General features: G+C 48.2%; 9 protein-coding genes across 9 annotated transcripts; 2 read left to right on the top strand and 7 right to left on the bottom strand.

Annotated features, from left to right (window-relative positions):
- Positions 1-18: 18 nt before the first annotated feature.
- FOMMEDRAFT_21519 (uncharacterized protein) lies at positions 19-2167 on the bottom strand. The gene is made up of 13 exons (XM_007268291.1): positions 2092-2167; positions 1917-2035; positions 1764-1813; positions 1680-1707; positions 1605-1616; positions 1473-1546; positions 1231-1409; positions 1029-1171; positions 950-974; positions 883-895; positions 799-828; positions 532-741; positions 19-376 (listed from the first exon to the last, which is right to left on the bottom strand). The coding sequence occupies exons 1-13, from the start codon at positions 2132-2134 to the stop codon at positions 232-234; spliced, it is 1071 nt and encodes a 356-aa protein (XP_007268353.1). The 5' UTR covers positions 2135-2167; the 3' UTR covers positions 19-231.
- A 39-nt stretch (positions 2168-2206) lies between these two features.
- On the bottom strand, positions 2207-3419 carry FOMMEDRAFT_21518 (uncharacterized protein). The gene is made up of 3 exons (XM_007268290.1): positions 3265-3419; positions 2948-3209; positions 2207-2891 (listed from the first exon to the last, which is right to left on the bottom strand). Exons 1-2 carry the CDS (start codon positions 3335-3337, stop codon positions 3034-3036), a joined length of 249 nt encoding a protein of 82 aa, XP_007268352.1. The 5' UTR covers positions 3338-3419; the 3' UTR covers positions 2207-2891; positions 2948-3033.
- On the bottom strand, positions 3416-3761 carry FOMMEDRAFT_158208 (uncharacterized protein; the record flags this gene model as incomplete). Its single annotated transcript, XM_007268289.1, has 2 exons — positions 3416-3602; positions 3730-3761. The coding sequence occupies 2 exons, from the start codon at positions 3759-3761 to the stop codon at positions 3416-3418; spliced, it is 219 nt and encodes a 72-aa protein (XP_007268351.1).
- Positions 3762-4492: 731 nt separating this feature from the next.
- FOMMEDRAFT_169265 (actin-related protein Arp4p) lies at positions 4493-6682 on the bottom strand (the record flags this gene model as incomplete). Its single annotated transcript, XM_007268288.1, has 10 exons — positions 4493-4819; positions 4893-5012; positions 5091-5267; positions 5328-5445; positions 5516-5667; positions 5729-5850; positions 5908-6002; positions 6055-6253; positions 6309-6608; positions 6664-6682. 10 exons carry the CDS (start codon positions 6680-6682, stop codon positions 4781-4783), a joined length of 1341 nt encoding a protein of 446 aa, XP_007268350.1. The 3' UTR covers positions 4493-4780.
- Positions 6683-6842: 160 nt separating this feature from the next.
- On the top strand, positions 6843-9583 carry FOMMEDRAFT_169264 (BOP1NT-domain-containing protein; the record flags this gene model as incomplete). Its single annotated transcript, XM_007268287.1, has 8 exons — positions 6843-7253; positions 7307-7455; positions 7508-7733; positions 7784-8436; positions 8501-8754; positions 8817-8947; positions 9038-9225; positions 9319-9583. 8 exons carry the CDS (start codon positions 6843-6845, stop codon positions 9581-9583), a joined length of 2277 nt encoding a protein of 758 aa, XP_007268349.1.
- A 359-nt stretch (positions 9584-9942) lies between these two features.
- FOMMEDRAFT_147714 (uncharacterized protein) lies at positions 9943-12265 on the bottom strand. The gene is made up of 2 exons (XM_007268286.1): positions 11769-12265; positions 9943-11638 (listed from the first exon to the last, which is right to left on the bottom strand). The coding sequence occupies exons 1-2, from the start codon at positions 12012-12014 to the stop codon at positions 10541-10543; spliced, it is 1344 nt and encodes a 447-aa protein (XP_007268348.1). The 5' UTR covers positions 12015-12265; the 3' UTR covers positions 9943-10540.
- Positions 12266-12462: 197 nt separating this feature from the next.
- On the bottom strand, positions 12463-13322 carry FOMMEDRAFT_125678 (transport protein particle complex subunit; the record flags this gene model as incomplete). The annotated part of the gene is made up of 4 exons (XM_007268285.1): positions 12463-12634; positions 12719-12804; positions 12882-12943; positions 13024-13322. 4 exons carry the CDS (start codon positions 13317-13319, stop codon positions 12542-12544), a joined length of 537 nt encoding a protein of 178 aa, XP_007268347.1. The 3' UTR covers positions 12463-12541.
- A 73-nt stretch (positions 13323-13395) lies between these two features.
- Positions 13396-14853, top strand: FOMMEDRAFT_125677 (rhomboid-domain-containing protein). Its single transcript, XM_007268284.1, has 5 exons — positions 13396-13876; positions 13956-14035; positions 14110-14327; positions 14460-14602; positions 14675-14853. Exons 1-5 carry the CDS (start codon positions 13421-13423, stop codon positions 14768-14770), a joined length of 993 nt encoding a protein of 330 aa, XP_007268346.1. The 5' UTR covers positions 13396-13420; the 3' UTR covers positions 14771-14853.
- A 1480-nt stretch (positions 14854-16333) lies between these two features.
- On the bottom strand, positions 16334-20768 carry FOMMEDRAFT_29840 (uncharacterized protein; the record flags this gene model as incomplete). Its single annotated transcript, XM_007268283.1, has 12 exons — positions 16334-16591; positions 16644-16889; positions 16953-17084; positions 17139-17215; positions 17276-17443; positions 17493-19179; positions 19234-19380; positions 19433-19489; positions 19541-20062; positions 20120-20545; positions 20609-20664; positions 20720-20768. The coding sequence occupies 12 exons, from the start codon at positions 20766-20768 to the stop codon at positions 16334-16336; spliced, it is 3825 nt and encodes a 1274-aa protein (XP_007268345.1).
- Positions 20769-21196: the final 428 nt, after the last annotated feature.

Below are 21196 nucleotides of genomic sequence, written 5' to 3'. Positions count from 1 at the left end.
CGGTGCTAGAACATCAATTTTTATCATGTCGTCATGAGCAATTTATGGACTCAGAAATTTATATACACGTAGAAGCGGTTCAAACCAGCAAAGAACTACCCTTGACACTGTGATTCTTTTCTGTTTTCTCATCCCAGTGACAAAAATGGGAAAGGAGATACAAGATAGATGAGAGATGGGATCGTGTAAAAATAGATGTGTAAGGTTGAGAAAACCTCCGGATCTACATATCTACTCGTGGTGATGACCAAGATACGGAGTATCTTTATCGTAGCTGCCAAACGTTACGACTGGGCCTTCTTCGAGATCGCGTGGAGTCTTGAGTGAGTCCGTTGTGATCGCGGAACCTACATGCGTCTCTTCGTACTCCGGCATGCTGTTCATATCATATCATGAAAAAGGGAAGGGAAGAGTAATTTCATCAGCACATGAAAGAAAGGAAATTATGCGAAAAGATTGTAAGAAGATACGAAAGACACGGAGGAGCAAGGGGAAGGTTCTCGGGAAGTGCGAAGATGATAGTCTACTCACCTGAGATTCTCCATCGTGATCTGGTCAGTACGGATGTGCACTTCAGGCCGTGGGAACCGGGGCGGCTTTCCAAAGCTGGTAATGCCAACTCCAGCAGTCGAAGAAAATCGTACTCTTCCGTCTACTGAGCCTGCACTAGCATTGTGCACATATACTTCAGAGTTTCCATAGTCCTGCAGTCGAATGACGCAGCGACATGCGGCAATGGATCTTTTCATTTAAGTTAGAGTTTGCACATTTGGTGAAGCCGTAAGCAAAAGAACTTACGCAACAGTAGCAGCTGGGACGGTCGCGATGCTAGGAATAGATGTTATTCAAGGAAGTCCTGAGATACTCTTCAAAGCAACCTACATGTTCATAGGAGCTAAAACGAAATGTCAGCAATTATTTGAGGAGATCTATGAAATGGAACACTCACTGTTCAGATCTAAGGTATTCAAGACCTGCATACATACTAGTTAGCAAAACCCAGTGAAACTGAATGAGAGAGAGCTTACAGCGGGAATAGAGTTAACACAGAATGTCACGGCCCAGTAAATCAGACCGTCTCGGAACAAGAGTTGCCAAAGGCCGGAACGTGTAGAGTTTCTCAATAGTGCTGTGCATGTGTAGACGAAAATGATGAGGTCGAATCCCATAGCTGAAATCCGGCAGACTCATTGAGCCAATATCCATAAGGTCAGTACAAAGCGGACGTACTGGTGAAAAAGGTGAACTTCAGTACTGCCGAATTTGTTTGATCTACTGTGCAAGCGGACTCTACTGGATTCCAGGTTGCTCGCACGATGATAATACCATGGTAGAGTAATCCCCAGTGTCCGAGGCAGAGAATAAGAAGCGGAATAACAACCGTTAACTTCCGTTCCCAGATTGCAATTCTTAAATATGAAAATCGGCAGAATTGAGTTTGGTAAATATTGAAGAGTTGACTTCCAACGCACGTTCTAATCATCAACGACGTTGAGGCGCTGAGGATCGCCATGTTACCCGTCCATGAGTTGAAAGTATAGAGGGCCTAGACAAGTTCAGTTGGCAAACAGACCCCAGGAATGCAATGTGAACAAAAGACTGACACCACAATTGACCTAATATGGCCCAAAAGCTGTCTAAGACTTGACGTCGAAATAGGCTAGCAGTCGGGATCTCACCTCTCGAGTTACGTTGAAAGAAATAATCCTAATAGATTCTAGTATTAGCCTCTCCATTGCAAACACAAGGATTAAACTTCGTACAGTCCGATAAGTGCCCATAGAAGACAGTATCGACACAAGAAATAGAAGACTATAGGCACTGGTTAGGAAGGGAGGTTTGATAAAGTTTTCGTTTACGCACTCTGAAGTAGAGTTAGTCACATGTTATGGTAAGATTACGGAGGATAAACTGACCATTGGCCATCGGAAGGAGCGCTGTCGAGTCACGAAAATGGACCACTCGACGTGTAAAGTAGAAAATATCTCCCAGACATAAAGGCCAAACAATGCGTAGATTAAGCTTTCAAACGCATCTATTGGTGAGCACTGTTAGGGAGAGTGACGTTTGGTGGTGCGGTGGATCACTCACTTGCATCCTTTGCAATCTCCTGGGGGGATTGCCAGTCGACCATGGTTCGTGAACGGATAGCGGTGGAGGGGTATACAAAGTGGAGGAACTTGAGTCGTGGGGAGGGAGAAAAGGAGGAGGGTGAAAAAATGAAGGAGAGAGAGTAGGGGGATAAAAAGCTCGGACAATCCTTGAGAAGCGTGATTTGTCCGCGCAGAAGAACCGGGAAAGAACGAGCGAGTGCGTGATGAATGCGAGAGAACGTGGCCGTAAGAAGAAGAAGAGGAAGATTTAACAAGACAGAAGACAAGTCCCGCATATGCCTCCTCCGCGAAGGACTCAAAGGGGACCCAAGCCAACGGGCGAGCAGCTCTAAATGGGTGATTGCTCGACAGTTCCGTTCGTCATCAATCCATATTCGGAACTGCATCAGATCAACGCCGCACGAAGTCCCCCTCCTTACGGCCCATATTTATTGGCTTCTTCCTCGTCCCAGTTTCCGGATGGCAGGAACTCCAATCTACTCATTAAATACGCCGCCTATCCGCAGTGCCCCGCAGCCCGGTTGTGCTACAAAGTGGAAAGACTTTGCCTCCAGTCTGCTCCGCCGAGCATATGAGAAGCCGGAGGGTATGCTATCCCGTCAGATTTTTTTCAGGACTGATAGTGATGCAGCCCGGGGGTCAATACTTTCTCACCCAATATCGAATATCTGCTCGAATATTAATTTTGAATAAAATATTACCTTCCAGCCTGTCCATTTGAGGAACGTTCTGGTCGGGCGCTTACCCGGTCCTAATGCCTGGTGTTGACATAAATCGCTGTTAAAATGTCAGAAACCCAAGATCGGATTCACGATTGTGCCGCAGAGACAAACCTAAGATCGAGCAGGCGACTCTAGATCTGGCCGAGGCAAACTAGCGTTCGTCACCTGCGAGGTACGTCGCCGGGAACCTTCCCCTGTTACGTCTCTTCACACCCAACACATGCGCATGGGTTGCGCGAACGCGGTCGTCTCCTTGCAATTTGTATTGGATCTAATACAAATGCAGAAGCTTGCGAGGATGGCAGACTTGCTTGAGCCAATCTAGCACGACGCCACAGGACATAGCATGGTATTTTTCCCGAGGATCTTCGGACTTCCACAGCAATTGATAAATAGCTCCCGTAACCGGTCTGGCAAATCAAACTCACTTCGCCTGAGTTCGTCATTTTGCATTTCAAAGAGCAGCTCGACGTCACGAGCCTCCAAGGATTGTGTCACCATGATCGAACAAGGCAAGACATTTACGATAGCAGATTGGTGACAGACATTGTCAAATACCTTTCAAAAGCGCTGTCGAGTTCAGATAGGCTCAGGCGATGGCGCAAAATCAGGCTGGATGACGGAGGAATGAGTGAAGTGTGCATGGAATCTTGGATCCGTCACATGAGCGCGAATTACACGACGATCATTCACGTCGATCACGGCAAAACTACGAGACGCCTTCACGCGCTCTTCCCTTGTGCCAGCCCCAATAACAGGTGCATGTCTAGACGACGTATGCGAGAAGGACAATTACCAGTAGAAGAAGAAGATTTCACCTATGCATCTTTTCTTCTGCTGGAACTTCGCGCGCATTTACTTGCCGGGAGCTTCGTCACATCACAAATACTTACGCTTCATAACACCAATGGAAGACGATGTACATTTCTCAGATAGTAATCATTGGTCTGCCTACCCTTTCTGAATTTCTCTCTAGAACCCTCTGCCACCTGTACGAGAAAAGAAAAGGTCTACAGCACGCTGTTAAGGTGCTTCACTTCTAGGGAAGCGCATAGTTGACATGGAATTCACTCTCCGTACTTGTGCTTCTTGAGTTTCATATCCGTCTTTCCTTCCCCCTAGATCTGTATTTGAACCTTTTGCTTCGTGTCTTCCTAACGGCCCTTCGGAAATTAAGGCATCTTCTGTCTTAGACCGATTACTTTATGACACGACTATCGCACTCGCCGTCATGAACTTCGCCGTTCGACTCTCACCAACTTTCTGGTACTGACGATGTCAGTAAATACGATTCAACATGGACCTACAACTTTCATTGTCAACGTCCAGCCTACACCGAATGGAAGCATAGCCAATCAATCAACCTCGAGAACTCGGCTTCATGTGGAATGAGTGTCTTATTCTTTCTATGGCTCACAACCTTACATATCAAGTCCCGAAACAGCGTCTGTAGGACCTGGCCGTCACGCGCTCTCTTGGAAGGAAGAAAACTTTTTGTGCCTATGGTGCGATATTCTTCACAGCACGCGTCTTTACGCAACTGCATCCTATCTTGACCAATTTACTTGGCCGCACCAACAGTTTTCACATACTTAGCAAGGTCCGCAGCTAAGAATACTTCCATTAAGGCGCGTGGATGGCGGAGACTCATGCCTTCTTTTGTCTCTTCCTTAGTAGGCACAATATAGTGGAGTATCAAAGCATCATTCGAACGAAATGATTAAGAGAAGGAAGATAGGACGATGGTTCAAACGCATACACTAAAGTGGAAACCTCGCCTTCTTTCGGAGAAACGAAGGCTTGTAAGGTAAACGCGCGCTGCCTTAAACAAGAGCCAGCAGGGGAAACAAAGTCGCAAAATAAATAGGGTGGTACAACAAGATAATATACTTGTACTTTTCCTCGAATAGCCATGGTGGATGCGCGAACTCTTCAGGGTCGATTCTATTTACATCGCTGCGCAACAATTGACTTTCCATGTTCCTATCCAAGAAAATGGCAAATAAATGGATCATTAGAGCCATCAAACAGCGAGTTTCGCGGAAAGAAGACTGACCTGCCATTCTTCGCGACTAATCCAAAGCTGGTGGAACGTGCCGAGGCTCGCAAGGATACTGCCGCCCAACCAGCCGCCATAACGGCGCTCTGTCGGGTTCCCGGGTGAATGAATCTTCATCTGATTAGTTTAATAAATAAAAGAATCGCCACGTTATCAGCATCTTGAAGCAATTCTTCAAAATAATCGTTGACTCACGTGCGGGAAGTTCCGTGCAAGTTCGTTGTGCAGCCGGTCTGCAAGGCCCGCCAAGAGGCTTCCGCCGCCACATAACACGATGTTCGCTAGAAGTACTGCACGGAGGTCAGGTTCACTCGCTGACAGGGACTGCGCGATGAGATTTGTTAAGGTCTTCGGAATATTCGGGTTTGATTGCTAAAGAGATAATTTTGAATGAGTTATACTTAGAAGTACAAGGGCAAGCCAGTCACGCACGACTAATCCAGGCGCGTGCACAAAGAATTGTTCTCCAACCGTATAACGCTCCACGCCGAACCATTGGTTGTAGCCTGTTGGGAATTCATACGGTCGTTGCGGCCGTTGAGCGACCAGTCTAGGGATGTCAAAGGCGGCGTTGAATGAGCCTTGCTCATGAAATACCATTGTGAAACAAAAGTACATACTGTTCATTCCATCCCTGGTCCATCACAGCGCCGACGCTCATTATCCATTCATCGACTTCATGATCTTCATACCACTGTCTCCATGTTGGAGTTACAGCGGCGACACGATCCTCCCGTAAAGTAAATATTGGCTGAGCCGAGTCTGCAACAGCCTATCCGCGATAAAGTATTGATAAGAAAGGTCATACGAACTGAATGAAGATACTCGCGTACCCGTTTGTTCGAGATGAGTTGATGAGGAAGTAGTTCTATTGCCTGACGCGTCTGAGCCGGGTTGGTTAGTGTATGCTTCGCGTGTGCGCGCACAAACTGCGGTAATGAAGAATGTGCGAGACCTACACGGGATAAATTATTAGTTCAAGTTCTAAGTTCAGCATAAACTTAAAGCTAGCCTTTGCGTAATACAAAGCCGTCAACCACAGGAGTAACGCTTGCTTCCGAGTGTCCAATGTCTATAACAAGAGCGGTACCCTTCCCTGACGCAAAACTTGGCCGAAGTCAGGTTAGGCGCCGCTAGTTTATTTCGTCAGACCACTTACGCATTGAGCACGCCAGTGTTCGCAATATAGAATGCAGGAACTTGAAACTCTTCAAACATAATTTCCGCCATGCGTTCTCTGCGTTCGGGTGTGTTCCATGCAGGCTCGGTCACGAGAACCGGATGTTCGGCGGGATTGGCTCGCAAGTTGTCTTCAAGAGCGTTTCGTATGAGGGCAGGAATAGGCGAGAAGTCTTCAACTATATAGAATCAAGCTTTAATAAACGCACGTTATGATTAAGACCTGATACATACTGAGGCCACCGCTCATGGGGTTTCCGACATGCATGTTAGGTCGAAATAATGATGGACCATGTTGGCCGATGTGAAGCTTGACTTTCTTGCTCCCGGGAGGTCCATTCAGTTTCGCAGTCGAGTCATTAACTTTCTCCGATCCTTCTTTATCTGCATCGGCCATTGCAACATCCTGTTCGTCACATGTTTCCTCGGTATACCCATATGAAGTAGGTATAACGGTCTTTGGCGTGTCATCACCAGCATAACCAGCACGTATAGAAGACGCGCCAATGTCTAGCACGATCGCAGAAACCTCGTCTATTGACAAAAAAGTTACTTTGACATTATATGAGAATAGATTGCCATTACATACCACCTCCGTAGTTGACCATGGTGTTATGTTTGAAGCAAGTGGCTGAAGCGCGCCTCTGCACAAGAAATCATCGACGCGTACATCTATACCACGTGACCGTCGATCATTCTCAGCATATTTTGCATCTACCGCAAAATTCAAGTGTTCCAACGCTAACTTGAGGAATCTTGCGCTAAACTATGGCTCAACGTACCACAAACGGGCTGAAAAAGAGGAAGAAAGGCGAAGAAGCTATCTCTTTCCCTGAACGAAATTCGGAATTCGTAGATGATGTTGGTCTCGAAATGCAAAGCGAAGACGAGAACGGAGCAGACGAGGTGGAGAACTCAGATGACGAGGGAGCGGAGGAATTCCCAGAGCTGGATACGAGAAGTGACACGGAAGATGAGGAGGGTGAAGAGAGCCAAGATGAAGATGAAGATGGAAATGAAACAGAACCCAGCGAGGATGGTACCGTCGAAGAGGATTCAGACGATAGTCTCTACGTATTCCCGCGTGCAAAGACCATAACGTCGGACATCACTGGACAACCAAAGAAGGTGTACCCAGAAATTGAACCCGACTATGATTCAGACTCTTCCACAGAAGAGGTAGGTCGCAGGCCTTTTCTGATACCGAACTATACCGACTTTCTGTTTTGTAGGATCCCAATCGTATTGGGAACGTGCCCTTGCATTGGTACGATGACCTCCCCCACATAGGTTACGACATTAACGGGAAGAAGGTCTTCCGACCAGCAAAAGGAGATGAGCTTGACAAATTCCTTAAAACCGTAGAAGACCCGTCAACTTGGTAGGTATATCAATTTATTTGCCATTTCTTAATGCTAACACTCAGTATTTAGGACATCTGGATTCGATAAGTTGACTCAGTCTGACAAACAGTTGTCCACAGAAGAGCTTGATATCATTCGTCGGCTACATGCAAATGAAAATCCTGATGCTGGGTACGATCCATACGAGCCAACTGTTGAATGGTTCACTGGCAAGGGCAAAGAAGAAATCATGCCGCTCTCTGCTGCACCAGAACCAAAACGTCGTTGGGTTCCAAGTAAATGGGAAAAGAAAAAGGTATATTGGCGTCTTTGATTTTCGCGCATGTTGTTCACGTACAGCTATAGGTAATGAAAATCGTCCGTGCCATTCGACAAGGCCGTATTGTCCCAAACAAACCCAAAACCGCCTCTACTACTCGTCAATTCTTCAACATCTGGTCCGAGTCTTCCGCAGACCACCCTCCTCCACTCCCTGCACCCAAACCACGTTTACCGACTAATGCCGAGTCGTACAACCCCCCAGAAGAATACCTTCCGACTGAGGAAGAACAAAAAGCTTGGGAGGCGACGGACAAGGAAGACCGTGAACGCGATTTCCTACCGCAGAAGTACAAATCACTGCGCCTTGTACCTGCATATAGCCAGTTCATTCAGGAACGTTTCTCGCGACAACTAGATCTGTACCTTGCACCGCGGATACAACGCAAGAAGCTGAACATTAACCCGGACGATCTCATTCCGAAACTACCAAGTCCGAGCAGCTTAAAACCGTTCCCAAATTACCGTGCGTTACGATTTAGGCACGACGGTAATGCGGCCGCGCGATGTGTGAGCATCAGTCCGGACGGTGCATGGGTGGTGAGCGGAGATGAGCGGGGTGTAGTCAGCTTGTGGGAGACACTTGTTGGCCGGGAGGTGAAGAGATGGAAATTCGACAGCCAAATTGGTGCGATACAATGGTGTCCTCGGACCGATGTCAGATATTTCGCTGTCGGCGTGTAAGTTGTTTCACTGGGTTATGCGTATTCCAAATGCTCATCCTTCTTTTCCTGTCTGAAATAGCGAGGATCACCTCCACTTCCTTATCCCGCCGAACCTCTCCCCAGACCTCCTTTCCGCTACCATCAACGTCCTTTCTCCTGCAACACTCCCTCCTACACCGGCAGCTCCCTCACCTATCAAATGGACGTCCATCTCCGCCAGCACTTTCGACACTTCCTCGAAGTCCCCAATCCTCACAATCAGTCTAGTCCAGAATACTGGCCTGCCACGGCAGATCGTCTGGCACAAACGAGGAGACTACGTTGCATCCGTCTGTGAGTTACTTTTTTGTAGTTACGCGAAATGAGTTGAGGGCTAATTCCTGAACTGAGAATAGCTGGAAAAGATCAAGGCTCTGTTTGGATACACCAAATCACCCGTCGACACTCACAAGCACCATTCAAGAAAGTTAAAGGCTCTGTCCAACTGGTTCTCTTCCACCCTTCGAAACCGCATTTCTTCGTTGCAGTATGTCTTGCTCATCTTTCACTACTCTCTTATCTCCTTCCTTTCTTCCCTTCTATTTGCCTCCGATTTTACTAACGGATGACATTGTAGACCCAACGATACGTCCGAATATACGATCTCGCAGCTCAAAAACTCATCAAAGCCCTCACTCCCGGACTAAAATGGATTTCATCCATGGACATCCACCCATCAGGTGATCACCTAATCGTCGGCGGGTACGACCGTAAACTATGCTGGTTCGACCTCGAACTGAGTAACAAACCGTACAAAATCCTCCGGTATGTCATCCATTCTATCATATCCTGTCTCCTGAGCACTATGGATTTTTTTTCTATCTTTCCTTACTAACTGTTTAATTATCGATCATCTAGATACCACACCCGCGCAATCCGCTCCCTCTCCTTCCACCCCACCTACCCACTCTTCGCCTCCAGCTCCGACGACGGAACGATCCAAGTCTTCCACGCCCGGGTCTATAGCGACTTGATGACCGACCCGCTAATTGTCCCACTCAAAATCCTCCGTGGGCACGACGTGACGAATGGCTTGGGTGTGCTTCAAATAGGCTGGTGTCCTGGACAGCCATGGCTCGTTAGTGCTGGAGCGGATGGGTCGGTTGGTGTTTGGTGTGCTTAGAAGGCCCTCTTAGACTGGGTAGCTCTTTTGCTTGTTAAACAATAACGACTTATCAATAGGATGATGCCCTTTTATCTTGTTTTTATGTGGTTAGGGGCGAAAGGAGTGATAACAGATTGTTGCAAATTGGTTCTTTTGATGCTCACAGTCCTAGCAAACCCCAGTTCAATCTCTTTTAGATAGTGTTTAATTCAAGACCAGTATCTTAGACTTGACCCAACAGTCCCTAATCTACATGACAGGTTTCTCAACTCCCAGCAAGAAGCTTGGCTTTGTAGCCATTCATGACAAAAACTAGTGTGCTCTCTGGTCGAATTCTTGTAAAAACCTCCACGAAATATACACACAATATTAATTTCACTATTAATAATAACGAGGGAGGAACCACAATGGTTATACTTTCCCCGCCCATTTTTTCTATTTCAGCACAGAAACGCGTCGAGTAACAGGAATACACACGAAGCGACAGCCTACAGGACACATAAAATCACGCGCTCGTTAGCGCTTGTAAAAAGAATAAACGATAAACGGTGTTCCGTCAAAACCATTGAATGACAGGACACACCCCAGAAACTAAGTAAACTGGGAAGAAGAAAAGACAGGTGTTCGAAGTGAGGACAGACGCGACGCAGGCAGCACCGAGCTAATTGCGGTGGCCTATATGATAGCTTCGAGACAAAAGGAAGGCAAATTGTGTGCGAGAGGGGATAAAAAAGAATGAAAGTGGGTGGGGCCTGATGTTTCGCGAAACATTTCTCTCAAGAGTTCCTGTCCGTGCCGAATGGTATGTGAGATAATCAAAGCAAGTGGGGATGTAGAAAACCAGTGAAAGCGGATGGTGATAAAGGTATTAACAACAGAAGTAAGAACAAAGGGAGAGAAAAAAGCAAATGGAAGGCATAGGGGACATCATTCGACTTGGCAGTGGTGTTACACTCGTAAAAATGAGGTGGTTGTTCAGAAAGCCTCAATTTCCCTACGGTTGACCCTGGCGTCTAACATCGCTCCAAGTCCGCCGATGGCCTTCCTCCTAATGCGAGATGCAAAGTTCTTGGTTCCGAGTTCTTCGCTCGCTGGTGGGCCGCGAGGCTGACGCGAAGGCTGGCTTACTACCCTGTGAGGGAACGTCGTTCCCATACTCGTGTGTGGAGCAATCTTTGTGCCTGAAAAGCTCAAGGTCTGGACAGCGGCTGACTGTGGTACAGGACGGCCGATTCCGAGGCCTTCGTAAAGGCGCTTGGACGCCGCCTCCCTTGGGGACAAAGGAGGCATACCCGACGAAACGGAAGAGCTGTTGGATGGCGGGGTCGTCGGCTCAGATTTTGAACTGGAGCTCGAGGAAGCATCATCATCCGCGGCTTCGCCATCTGAGCTATCCACGATGACGAGAGGTGTGCTGCGTTCCCCATTAACGACAGAGAAGCGTAGCGGCTCGGGACGATGCGATTTGACGAGACCCGGAGGCGAAGACGTGCGTTCTCCCGGTGGTGGCGTCACTCGCACACTAATAGAAGCAGAACGATTGCCGCTGAGCACAGAGTTGTTGTTGCCGCCGCGGCGCCAGTTGAGTGAGGTATCGCTCTTGCTTGGTGCCATTCCACCAGTGTTGTTTCCGTTTGTGTTTCCAGACGTGCCTAGGGAAATGCCACCGGAGATGACCGTTGTTTGGTTATTCGCTGTCGGCGTGCCAGTATACACATTATTACTAGCCCTCGGGACATTGGGTGCAGGCATTTCCTCTTCCTCAGGGAACCCACCCATGCAGAAGGCCGACGCATTTGGATTCAGCCTAGCACCAAATCTGCCGCCTAAAGAGGCAGTCATGGGAACTTGCTGCTCCTCCTGAGGGACCCTGCCGTTCAAATGAAGCTGTGACTTGAGCTGCTCGACCTGCGATGCACGACGGCTCGCAAAGGTTGTAACACCTGGTGCTGCAGTGCGTGGTGGCTCAGCGTAGAGCTGAGAGGCGCGACGGTTGGAAACAATCTGCTGCTGCTGTTGCTGCTGCTGACGGGCCATCTCCATCTGATACTGTTGCTGGGCCTGCTGAAGCGCCTGAGAGACGAGAACGATCATCAGAAAGTGTTCAACATTTTGTGATGCGAGACGAGCAAGGCGTGGTCGGTTTGATCACGCGCGCGTGCCAAAACAGAAATAGAAAAAAAAATTAGTAAAAAAGACATACCTGGAGCCTAAGAATTTCCATCTGCATCATCTGCATCTGCAACGCCTGTTGCTGGGCCTGAGCCTGCGCTTGGGCGTGGGCGGACTGCAAATGACCAAAAGAGCCGTTGATGGAGGCAGTCATCGGGAGCTCTGTGCGCGGGAAGGACGTGACGTTGGGCGCTGCTGTGTGTGGCATCTGGGCCGGCTGGCGGACGCCTCCAGTGCGAAGGCCGGCGAGCAAAGATGCACGGTTGTTTACAGACATGGCTTGCACTGGTTGAGATGTGGTATCTTGTGTGGATGTGGTAACGATCCTGGCTGGCGGCGGATTGACGACGATTAGGGCTTCAAATTCGACAGAACGAGCCGTTGGAAATAGGGAAAATTAGAGAGAAGAGAGTCGGAGCACTGGAAGTCGCCCGAGCAGGCAGGCGCGATATTTAAAAGAAGAGAGGAGAGAGAGAGAAAGAAAAGACTAAGCGGCGGACGGACAGGAAGAGGAGAGAGGGAGAAAGACGGAGTGGCCAGAGACTTGTCGATGCGAGGTCGACATCTACTTATTCAGGCGGGGTCACACTGTGGTGTGATTGTGATTGTGACTCACGCAGCCGGCATCAGCCGCCGGTGATGTTACCCTGTGTGCATGCGTCGCTTTTGTGTGGTGCTGCATCTCGCCATCTTTGATTATCTGTTCAGTCTTCCCTTATTGTCCGCTTTGTATTATTATTATTATTATTATTATTATTACAATACTATCACTATTGTATATCCGCATACACTCAGTCCTGCTAACTACAAATGTCGTTTCGCACTAGCCCGCACTCGTCCATCGAACACGGCGCTCTTGATTGGCGTGTATGCACTGTGAAACGGATTCAGCAGCGTCTGCACATCGCGGCACACCGCAGCCAGTCAGCACCCGTCGTCCTCACAACCACCCAGGGGTAGAACCAGCGGATTGCAACTCACCTTCACATACAGCTCCCACACGTCCATAAAAAAGTTACGGATCCCGTCGTCATTCTTCCCCTCGTGGAGCATGATGAACTTCATGTCTGTGCATCTCCGTCAGCTTTTGCCTCCGCTGGCAATGCAAAAATAATATCCGTCGTGAGACGAGGTAGATACGCACTCCCTGGCGTCACAAATGCAGAGACCGTCCATTCGTTGAATTTGTCAACAGATTTGAGATACCTAGCTGGCACAAAAGGAATATCGAATTATTAAGTTGTTGAATCATTAAGTCGGGATCTCAGTGAACAAGTCATTCGCACATATTGCCATCCCGTCGCATTACATCCTCTATCACGTCTAGACTCGCGTTCGCAATCATCTGTATTACATGTCGGTCGTGTCCACCACGTGGTACACCTCCGCCAGCTCCAGGGTTGTATGCAGGAGACGTTGCACCAGACAAAGCGTTTAGAGTACCGGCAAAGGCCGTAGCAGACCAGGACGGGAGATTCGAGGCCAAAGGGTATGCAGTCGACGGAGCGGGCTTCGAAGACTGGTGGGTTAATGAGTAGATAGGACTGTCCGAAGGCGAGAGGAGGAATATGTGGTGCGACATTATGCCGACAAGACGCGTCCGATGATGGAAGACGGCAACTAAGCACAATCTTGAGCGAGCGAGGAGCAGCGTGTGCTTTCGCGTCTTCATCGCCCATCGTCATGAACGTGCTCCGCGCCTGGTCACTCTCCTCCTCCTGTCGTTCGTTGCCATTGCGTTCGGTGACACGCCAGCTAGATGCAAAGTTCTTCAGCACATCTGTAAAAATAAACTCCTCGCAGTCGTTCACAGCCGTGTGGCAGAAGCCTTGCAATGCATCTACAACTCAAAGCCTGTTCTCCCAAACATCCCCGCTATCTCGTCATATCCTCGCACTCCGTGAGTCGTTTCGACCTCGAACCGGTCTAGGCTGGTACAGGGACTCCTTTTCAAGAGGAACGCCAGTAAAGCGCGGCGTGTCAGGTCGTAACAGTCAATCTCCGTACCCCCAACAATTTGGACCATACGATCGGTTCCGTCGCTGGTTCGATCAGTTCCCATCTGAATTTATTGTATGGGGAATCATTGGGATAAATGGTGTTGTCTTCTTGGCCTGGCAGTATGCCATTGACAGAGCAGTATGTTCTCCGCGTTGCTTATGTTTTCTCATAGCTTTGCTTCTTGGGATCTCACCTGTATATCTTTCGACTTTTGCAGAAAAATGGAGATCCGTCTCTCTTAATCATCATGTCCCGCAACGTTCAAAACAGCTGGCGAAATATCCGTGAAGGACGACTGTAGGTCTTCTCCGTCCTTCTATATCTGTACCTGTATCTGTTATTCGGTACTCACGAACGGAAAATAAAACCAGCTGGTCAATCATTGGATCCACATTCTCCCACAACAATGCAGGCCACATCCTCCTCAACTGCATGTCATTCTACTTCATGGCTCCGCCAATCGTGAACCTCATTGGAAATACGTCATTCATGACCTTGTATTTCTTCGGTGGCATCTCGTGTAGCATGCTCAGTCTTCTCCTGAACAAGACCGTCTCGAAACGCGACGGAACCTCACACGGTGCAAGCGGTGAGTAGTAGTATAGTCGTATCCCCGTAGTAATACACTAATACACTGATGCACTATTATCTCCGTCCTCATGCAATTGACATGTTCGCGGCGATGATGTTAACCTTAATGTTTCTAACCTACCTAACACAGGCGCAATATTCGCCGTCGTGTCCTTCTTCGCGTGCGTCTCTCCAAAGACCACGTTTCTCATCTTTGGGGTGATACCTGCTCCTGCATGGGCGGTTGTTGGTGGCTTCTTCATTTGGGATGGATTATCTGCCCTTTCAGATCGCGTACGTCTCCGTTCGAGCTTGTTCCTTCAGCGCCGACTAACATGAGCTTATTTCATATTGATACCGATATAGAGGACCATATTCGATGGTGCTGGACACGTTGGGGGGATTCTCGCTGGTGTAGTATACTACCTCGCTAAGAGACGCCTGCTATTCTTCTTAAAGTGAGATCTACGCATCTTACTGGAATCTCATATTTTATCGCAATTCATAATCGAAATGTAAGTTTGCACCATATGTGGAAAGAGTTGAACGAACAAATCGCTTCACTTCATGTCCGTTCGCCGAATAACTTGTCACTATACCTGTGAATTACATACTCCCATCAAGCGAGCGGCGCACATTACCTTCTAAGTATCTAGTCCCCTTTGTCCGAATTCAACGACTTACATTTGAGCTTATCTGTCCTTTTACTATTAGATTAAGCGGTGCCGTTAGTTAGTCAGTTAGGTTAGGGGAACGGCCTTACTCACTTCTCACAGCAAGCTAAACTCGCCAAAGTCTAGGTCGGCGCTGCCTCAAGGCTTCCCGAGTCAAGAAGAGGAAGAACAAGTGACTCCGTCTTCTCTTGTGTGGATAATTCTGGTGTTGAGCATGCCCTCCGATGGTCGGATCGATCGATAAACACCCGGAGTTGTTACTGTGCTCTCAGACTCTCAGGCTCTCAGGCTCTCAGGCTCTCAGGGCCTGGTCTTCTTGCATCTGGCTGGCGATGAGAAGAAGAGATGGAGATAGGGATGAAAATAGTGATGAACCTTCTAAGTTCTATACGTATACAGGCATACACTGCTACACATCTCGCAACCTTGATCTACTCTTCTCTGGACATGATCCAAGTTCATCCAACCAACTCCACCTACTTCTACTGCATCTTCTTCGTTCCTTCGAGAGCGCCGCATCTTGTAGTGCTGATGAGTAACAGACTTTGCCCTACATGAGCTTTCATCGAAGCATGTGCTTAAGCCGTTTACTTTACTCGTGTTTTTGTAAGTAGGTTACGCGAGGGCAAGAACGAGCAAAACCTCCGTTAATTAAGATTAAAGCACCTCTTGAGCCTCGGAATTCCTCGTAGCTCGACCTGCAATGCATGCCCACTTCTCAAGACATTCTCGGAGATCGCATGGTTCCTTCCAAGGTTCCAGACAGGCTAGTGGTTGGAGAGTTAGGATAAATCTACGGAGTAAAGATAATGCTGTACCTAACGGCTTCGAAAGACTTGCTCTAGACACTTGTACTAGTTGCTCGAAGTTGACTTTACTCCGATCATACAAACGCATTTCACATGCATGCATGTGTGTAATAGAGTTGCTTTCATAGAGAAGAAAGCAAAAGGGTCTGTTTCGTACTAACCGGGCCAAAAAGAAAGTTGCTCCACTCAGTCTGAACGATCATGATATCAAAATCGAAATACCTGCACCAACCAGCACATCAACGGTTTCAATACCAAGTAATGACCCTTTGACCTAGTGGCTCTACCACAACAACGCGACCCACAAGGGATGTGTATTGAGACTTGAGACAAATACCTATGCGACTGTTTTGCATAATATACATAAAATAAAATCACAGATCACACCTCTCTTAGTAAACGGAAGATAATAAAGACATTCAAAGCATACCGAGCATACTTAGTACATGCTTACAGAGTTAGAAATACATACATAGTCTAAGATGTGATAGAACATAGAATTCAATTACCGTACAACATGCCCTCTGCACTCCTCCAGTCAATCATTTTGGTCGTGGAGGCGTGTTCGTACGACCGTCCAAACGCCGCATCTCTTTCTCCAGCCTCTCGGTTCCGCTCGCCTCTTTGTTCCCACGCGCACCATGCTTATCAAAAAGATATGTAAGAAGGTTCTTCTTTTCGTCTGGAAGACCGTCCAGGAGGGTGAAGAGATGCGTTTCGTCGCGCAAGACGAGCTGAGAAGCGATTATACATGTCGCTGCGGACTCACGAACGACAAGGGAAGTCGTATCGCTCAATGCCTGGACTTGAGTCAGGGGAGCTAATCAGAACAGTGCAAAGTAATCTGCTCACAGTTGTTAAGGTCGTCTTCAGACGAGAAAGTTCATCTTCCAAGACCTCAGCTGGTAAACGTAGAATAAATTTACCGAGCGCAATCAAGCCGAATGCATATGACGCCGACTTTTCCTCTTGCTTTGCGGTGTCGACCAGAGGTTCCGCGCGGAAGGTGCGTAAACTAGCGTGCAACATCGTTAATCCGTAGACCGGATCAATGCGGGCAACAAGTGCATCTCGAATGGTGTTCGTAGCCTCCAGTACCTGCTCATCAACAGTGAGACATGCAAAGACGGGGGGAGGGGGGGGTTACAATGAATCACATACATTTATACTGTTACAGAATCTAATCTGTAATAAATGAGTAAAGACTTCTGCCTCACGACCCTCGGCGAGCGGTGCTTGGCTTTCAAGGATTTCCCAGAGTGCAATCAAGCCATACTCGAGCTCCTCTTCAGTCTGAATGAGGTGAGGCGTTCAGTCGGTGAGCAACAGACGACAAGAGTGAAATACCTTCTCTGGTGTCAAAAACTTCATCAATGCATCGAACATCCGATCAAATATCCTCTCTTTACTCCACATCGTTCGGTCTGTTGATCTGTCTTGAGTATTTCCGTTGTCAACAAAATATGAAAGGAAGATCGACGTACCCATGTCAAGTGAATCGTCGTGAACTGGATTATCAGAACACAGCAAGGCTAGCTTCTTCAGCGTGGAAGCATCCGCCATGCCATCTTCTAAGTCAGATATACACTGCTTCAGCTCCTTGAACAGGGTGTCCTGATCACTTCCCTTCAAGGGACTCCCTTTATCAATGACTGCAATGATTGAATTAGCCCAACATCAGTGGTTCTGGTGATTGCTTACGAGATATGCGCTTCAACCACCAGCCAGTCTCATGCTTGCGTTCGCGCAGGATATCCACTAGCGACGATGATTTCTTGTTTGCAGGACTATCTTTAAACGAAGCGGCTTGGCGAAGGAGAGCTGTTTTCTTGTTGGTCGGTGTTGACGGTGTCAAGTCGAGAGACCTCGGTTTCAGCGGAGCGCTCGCCTTAGGAGTGTCGCCGTTCGATCGAAGAAGTGAGGGAGGTATGGGAGAAATGGAAGTCTCGTCATCAGGCTCATTCAGCTCCAAAAGTCGTTCTGCAGCACTTTCTGCCTGCTCTGCTCTAGCACGAAGAGCGTCTTCGACGATAGGCTTGGGAGCACTTGCCGGAGGCGATCCAGCCGAGAGACTCGAAGTATTGGTCTTTGGGGCGGAGATATGATACTTCTCGAAGGGGGTCGAGAAGGACATCATATGGGAATCGTCGTCCGAGTCGCTGTCCTGTGGAAGCGGTATACTTTGAGCAAGGAGTAAAGATTGGTCCGCCCCATTCATATTCTGGGTGCTGTTCGCAAATGAAAAGAGGGAAGTGCGAATGTCAGATCTTCGCCCAGCATGTGATAGTCTAGTAGGAGATGGTATCCTAGTAGGTGAAGAAGGTACCCTTGACCTGTGTTGGCGTGTTGGAGATGGCGGGAGCGCAAAAGCACCATCCAAACTGTTACGAGGTGGCAAACCAGCCCTTGCCGTAGTCTCCGAAGAGTCGCGAGCGGAAGGTGACGAGGGAGGACTGAGTTGTGCAGATGCAAAGCGCCTATGGACTGCACTAGGTGACGCTGGTACTTCGGTCGAGCGCGTGCGATTATGTACTGCAGGGGATACAGGATATCCGGAAGAACTTGATGTAGGTGAGAAAGATGTCGATTTCCGAGCTGGAGGGGATAACGGGGATAGCGGTCGAGTACCGGAAGGCCTGCGTATGGTGTAAAGGCCTTCCTTCGGAGACGGTGTGGACTGGGATAGCGATAGCGACCTTGGCGTAGGTGACGTTGATCTTTGAAGTATATGAGACGCTGATGTTGCTTGGTGGCGTAATGATGGAGGAGCGTTGGCAATTGCTTTTGCCTTTGCACGACTCGCGGCTATTGCAGCGGCAACACTGCTCTTCTTGACTTGTGGAGTGACCGGCACAGTCACCCTACCTGCTTCAGGGCATGCTTTCTCTAGCTGCTTCTTTGCCGTTGCATCGAGAGAAGCCATTAAAACTGATCCTCTTTCCTGCCAGATACCCTCAAAGGCCCAAAAGGTTGATCGTGCACTCTCACGAACTCCCGGATTGCTGTCTCCCAGAGCCTTCTTGAAGATTTTCTCCAAAACGTCTTGTGAGCCGCCCGTCTCTATAATGTGTTTGCAGCGTTGTCCATGTATTTCCAAAAACACTTTCAGATGATTGATGCCGTATTGGCGGGACGAAATATTTTTGTCCTGCACTGCATGCCAGATGAGATTCAGATACATTTTCGGATGTGGTGTTGTGTTTGTCACGACGACGTCTGCGACCTGTTGAGATTGAATTGCGACTATCTTCTTTGTGAGCGAGGCCATGCTGATTAGGCGCGTCAAGATTGCTTCGCAGAAACCGTCCATGGCGGAGCCCAATGAAGTTGCCATTTCCGAATATAAATGACACGTATTGACGGCCACGGTTGTCCTGAGGCTTGCGAGCTGCGACATTTCATGAGGATTAATTCGATTAGATGATGGGACAAGTAAACCCACCGTTTTGAAAGATGCATCAATAAAATCCGCCTTAAGGCAACCAAGAAACGTATCGAAATATCGAATGTGCACTTCGCCTTTCAGCATACCTCGGACTCGTTGTATTGATCTTTCACGACCCGCCCAGTTGTGCTCGGTTTCTTTACCCTAAAATAACGCATTATGACCGAACTCGCAAAGACGGATGGAGTTGACCGACCTCAAAGTGTTTTAACATGCCGGTAAACTCATCTTCAAGATCCTTTACAGATGCGACCTTGATACGTATTTAAGCATATTTTTCGCGAATTTGATTCATAATACTCACATATACCGCGGCCACATCGCTAGGCTCCGCTACCGGAGTTGCAGGAAGGTCACCACCAAGACGACTGGCTGGCCGGCTAGTTATATCAGCAATGCTCGTCGCTTTGCTGCCTGACCCGCTCAAAGTACTGTGTGTCGTTGAGGAAGTCGGTTGTCTTCCCTGAAGTTTGAGGCTCGGTGGAATATACCCTTTCTTCGCTGGTGGTTCACTCGGTTCAGAGCCTGCTTCGCTATGTCCATGACTGCCTGCCGCTGAGGCTGGACGCGTTCCACCGGACATAAGCTTCTGGAGCACCGAGTCCACGATTGTCTTGCGAACGTTCTTCTTCGTCATCTCCTTCTTCAAATCTGCGCGAGCTGCATCGGTGACAGTTGGACCAGTGAAAAGCTCCACCACAGCTTGACGAGCGCTTTCCCGTACAGTTCCATCTGTGTCTTCAAGAAGCTCAACTAACGGCAAAAGGTAGGGTTTGAGTGGGAGCATCGGATGAACACGACGCACATCCACAAGCGTAAGTATAGCCTAATTATTGAAACCTCGTCAGCGTTTCTGGTCAAATTTTAAGTCGGTAAGTGGTACCTGTTCTCGAACCCTCCAAACTTTGCTTTGCAGGCCACCTTCACGTAGGCACCGCTCCCAGATCATTAAAGGCGTCTCAGGACCTTTCCCAGCATCTCTGCTTTTGGAAGACGCCGATAGAGACAACAACGATGGCGAGTTGCGTAATGCCAGCCCTCCCAAGACAACCATCGACTCTCGTGCCTTCTCGCGAGAACGTTCGCTCCTGTCACCGAGACGGTCAAGTAGCCCACCGCTGGGCAGAAATGCAGTCAGTATCTGACGCAGAATATGGACATCGACGGAGTCATCCGGATCATTGAGTTTGCCTGTTGTTATCAATGGAAAGAAGGGAGGAAGAGCGGCAAGCGTGGCTGATGTTAAATGTTGGTTGGATGTCCGAAGACATGCCTTGAGCGCGTTGACGAGTCCGTCTGCGTCTGACAACTACAAGCCATGTATTAGCCTCCGTCCCTCTCGCGTTAAAATGTGTTGATAACGCGCCTCTACGCCAGTCTCGAACAGTTTTTGTAACTTGGTGACCGCGTCGATCTTCGCGTCTACGTCTAAATTTTCGAGCAGTGAGTGGTATACCGCGACGAACGCGTCAAAAACACGTACCAGAAGACTTGCATTGCGATATGAGCTTTTCGAGGTCGTGACTATCCATGAAGTGCAGTATTGAGGTTCTGGCTGTGGTTGACAAGGGTCGCAGGACCAACGCAGCGTATAAGTTCAGACTATTACATACGCGCCTGCCATATTGAGAAAAGTGTTACAGAAGGATCAAACTTAGGCTTTAGCACACTTCCTTGCTCTTTGTCCCTTCTTCTTACACGAGTTTAGATAAACTATCAGCTTTATGGACGAGAGTACACAATTTCTTCAACGGAATTTTTTTATTTTATTCGCCATTACAATTTCATTTTCTACTACTGTTTGAGAGATGATAGTCTCCTAATTCGCGAACCGTGGCCACTGGCCACTGACCAGACTCTTGAACTAAAGAACAGTCACGATAACTTATCGCATATAACTTATCGGATGATTTTTCAGGTAATACGCTCCACATACGATTGTCTAACCCTTTATTAGGAG

Source organism: Fomitiporia mediterranea (assembly GCF_000271605.1).
Source record: "Fomitiporia mediterranea MF3/22 unplaced genomic scaffold FOMMEscaffold_8, whole genome shotgun sequence".
Taxonomy (NCBI): domain Eukaryota; kingdom Fungi; phylum Basidiomycota; class Agaricomycetes; order Hymenochaetales; family Hymenochaetaceae; genus Fomitiporia; species Fomitiporia mediterranea.
The sequence above is the reverse complement of the archived record's forward strand: the minus strand, read 5'-3'. Positions and strand labels throughout refer to the sequence as shown.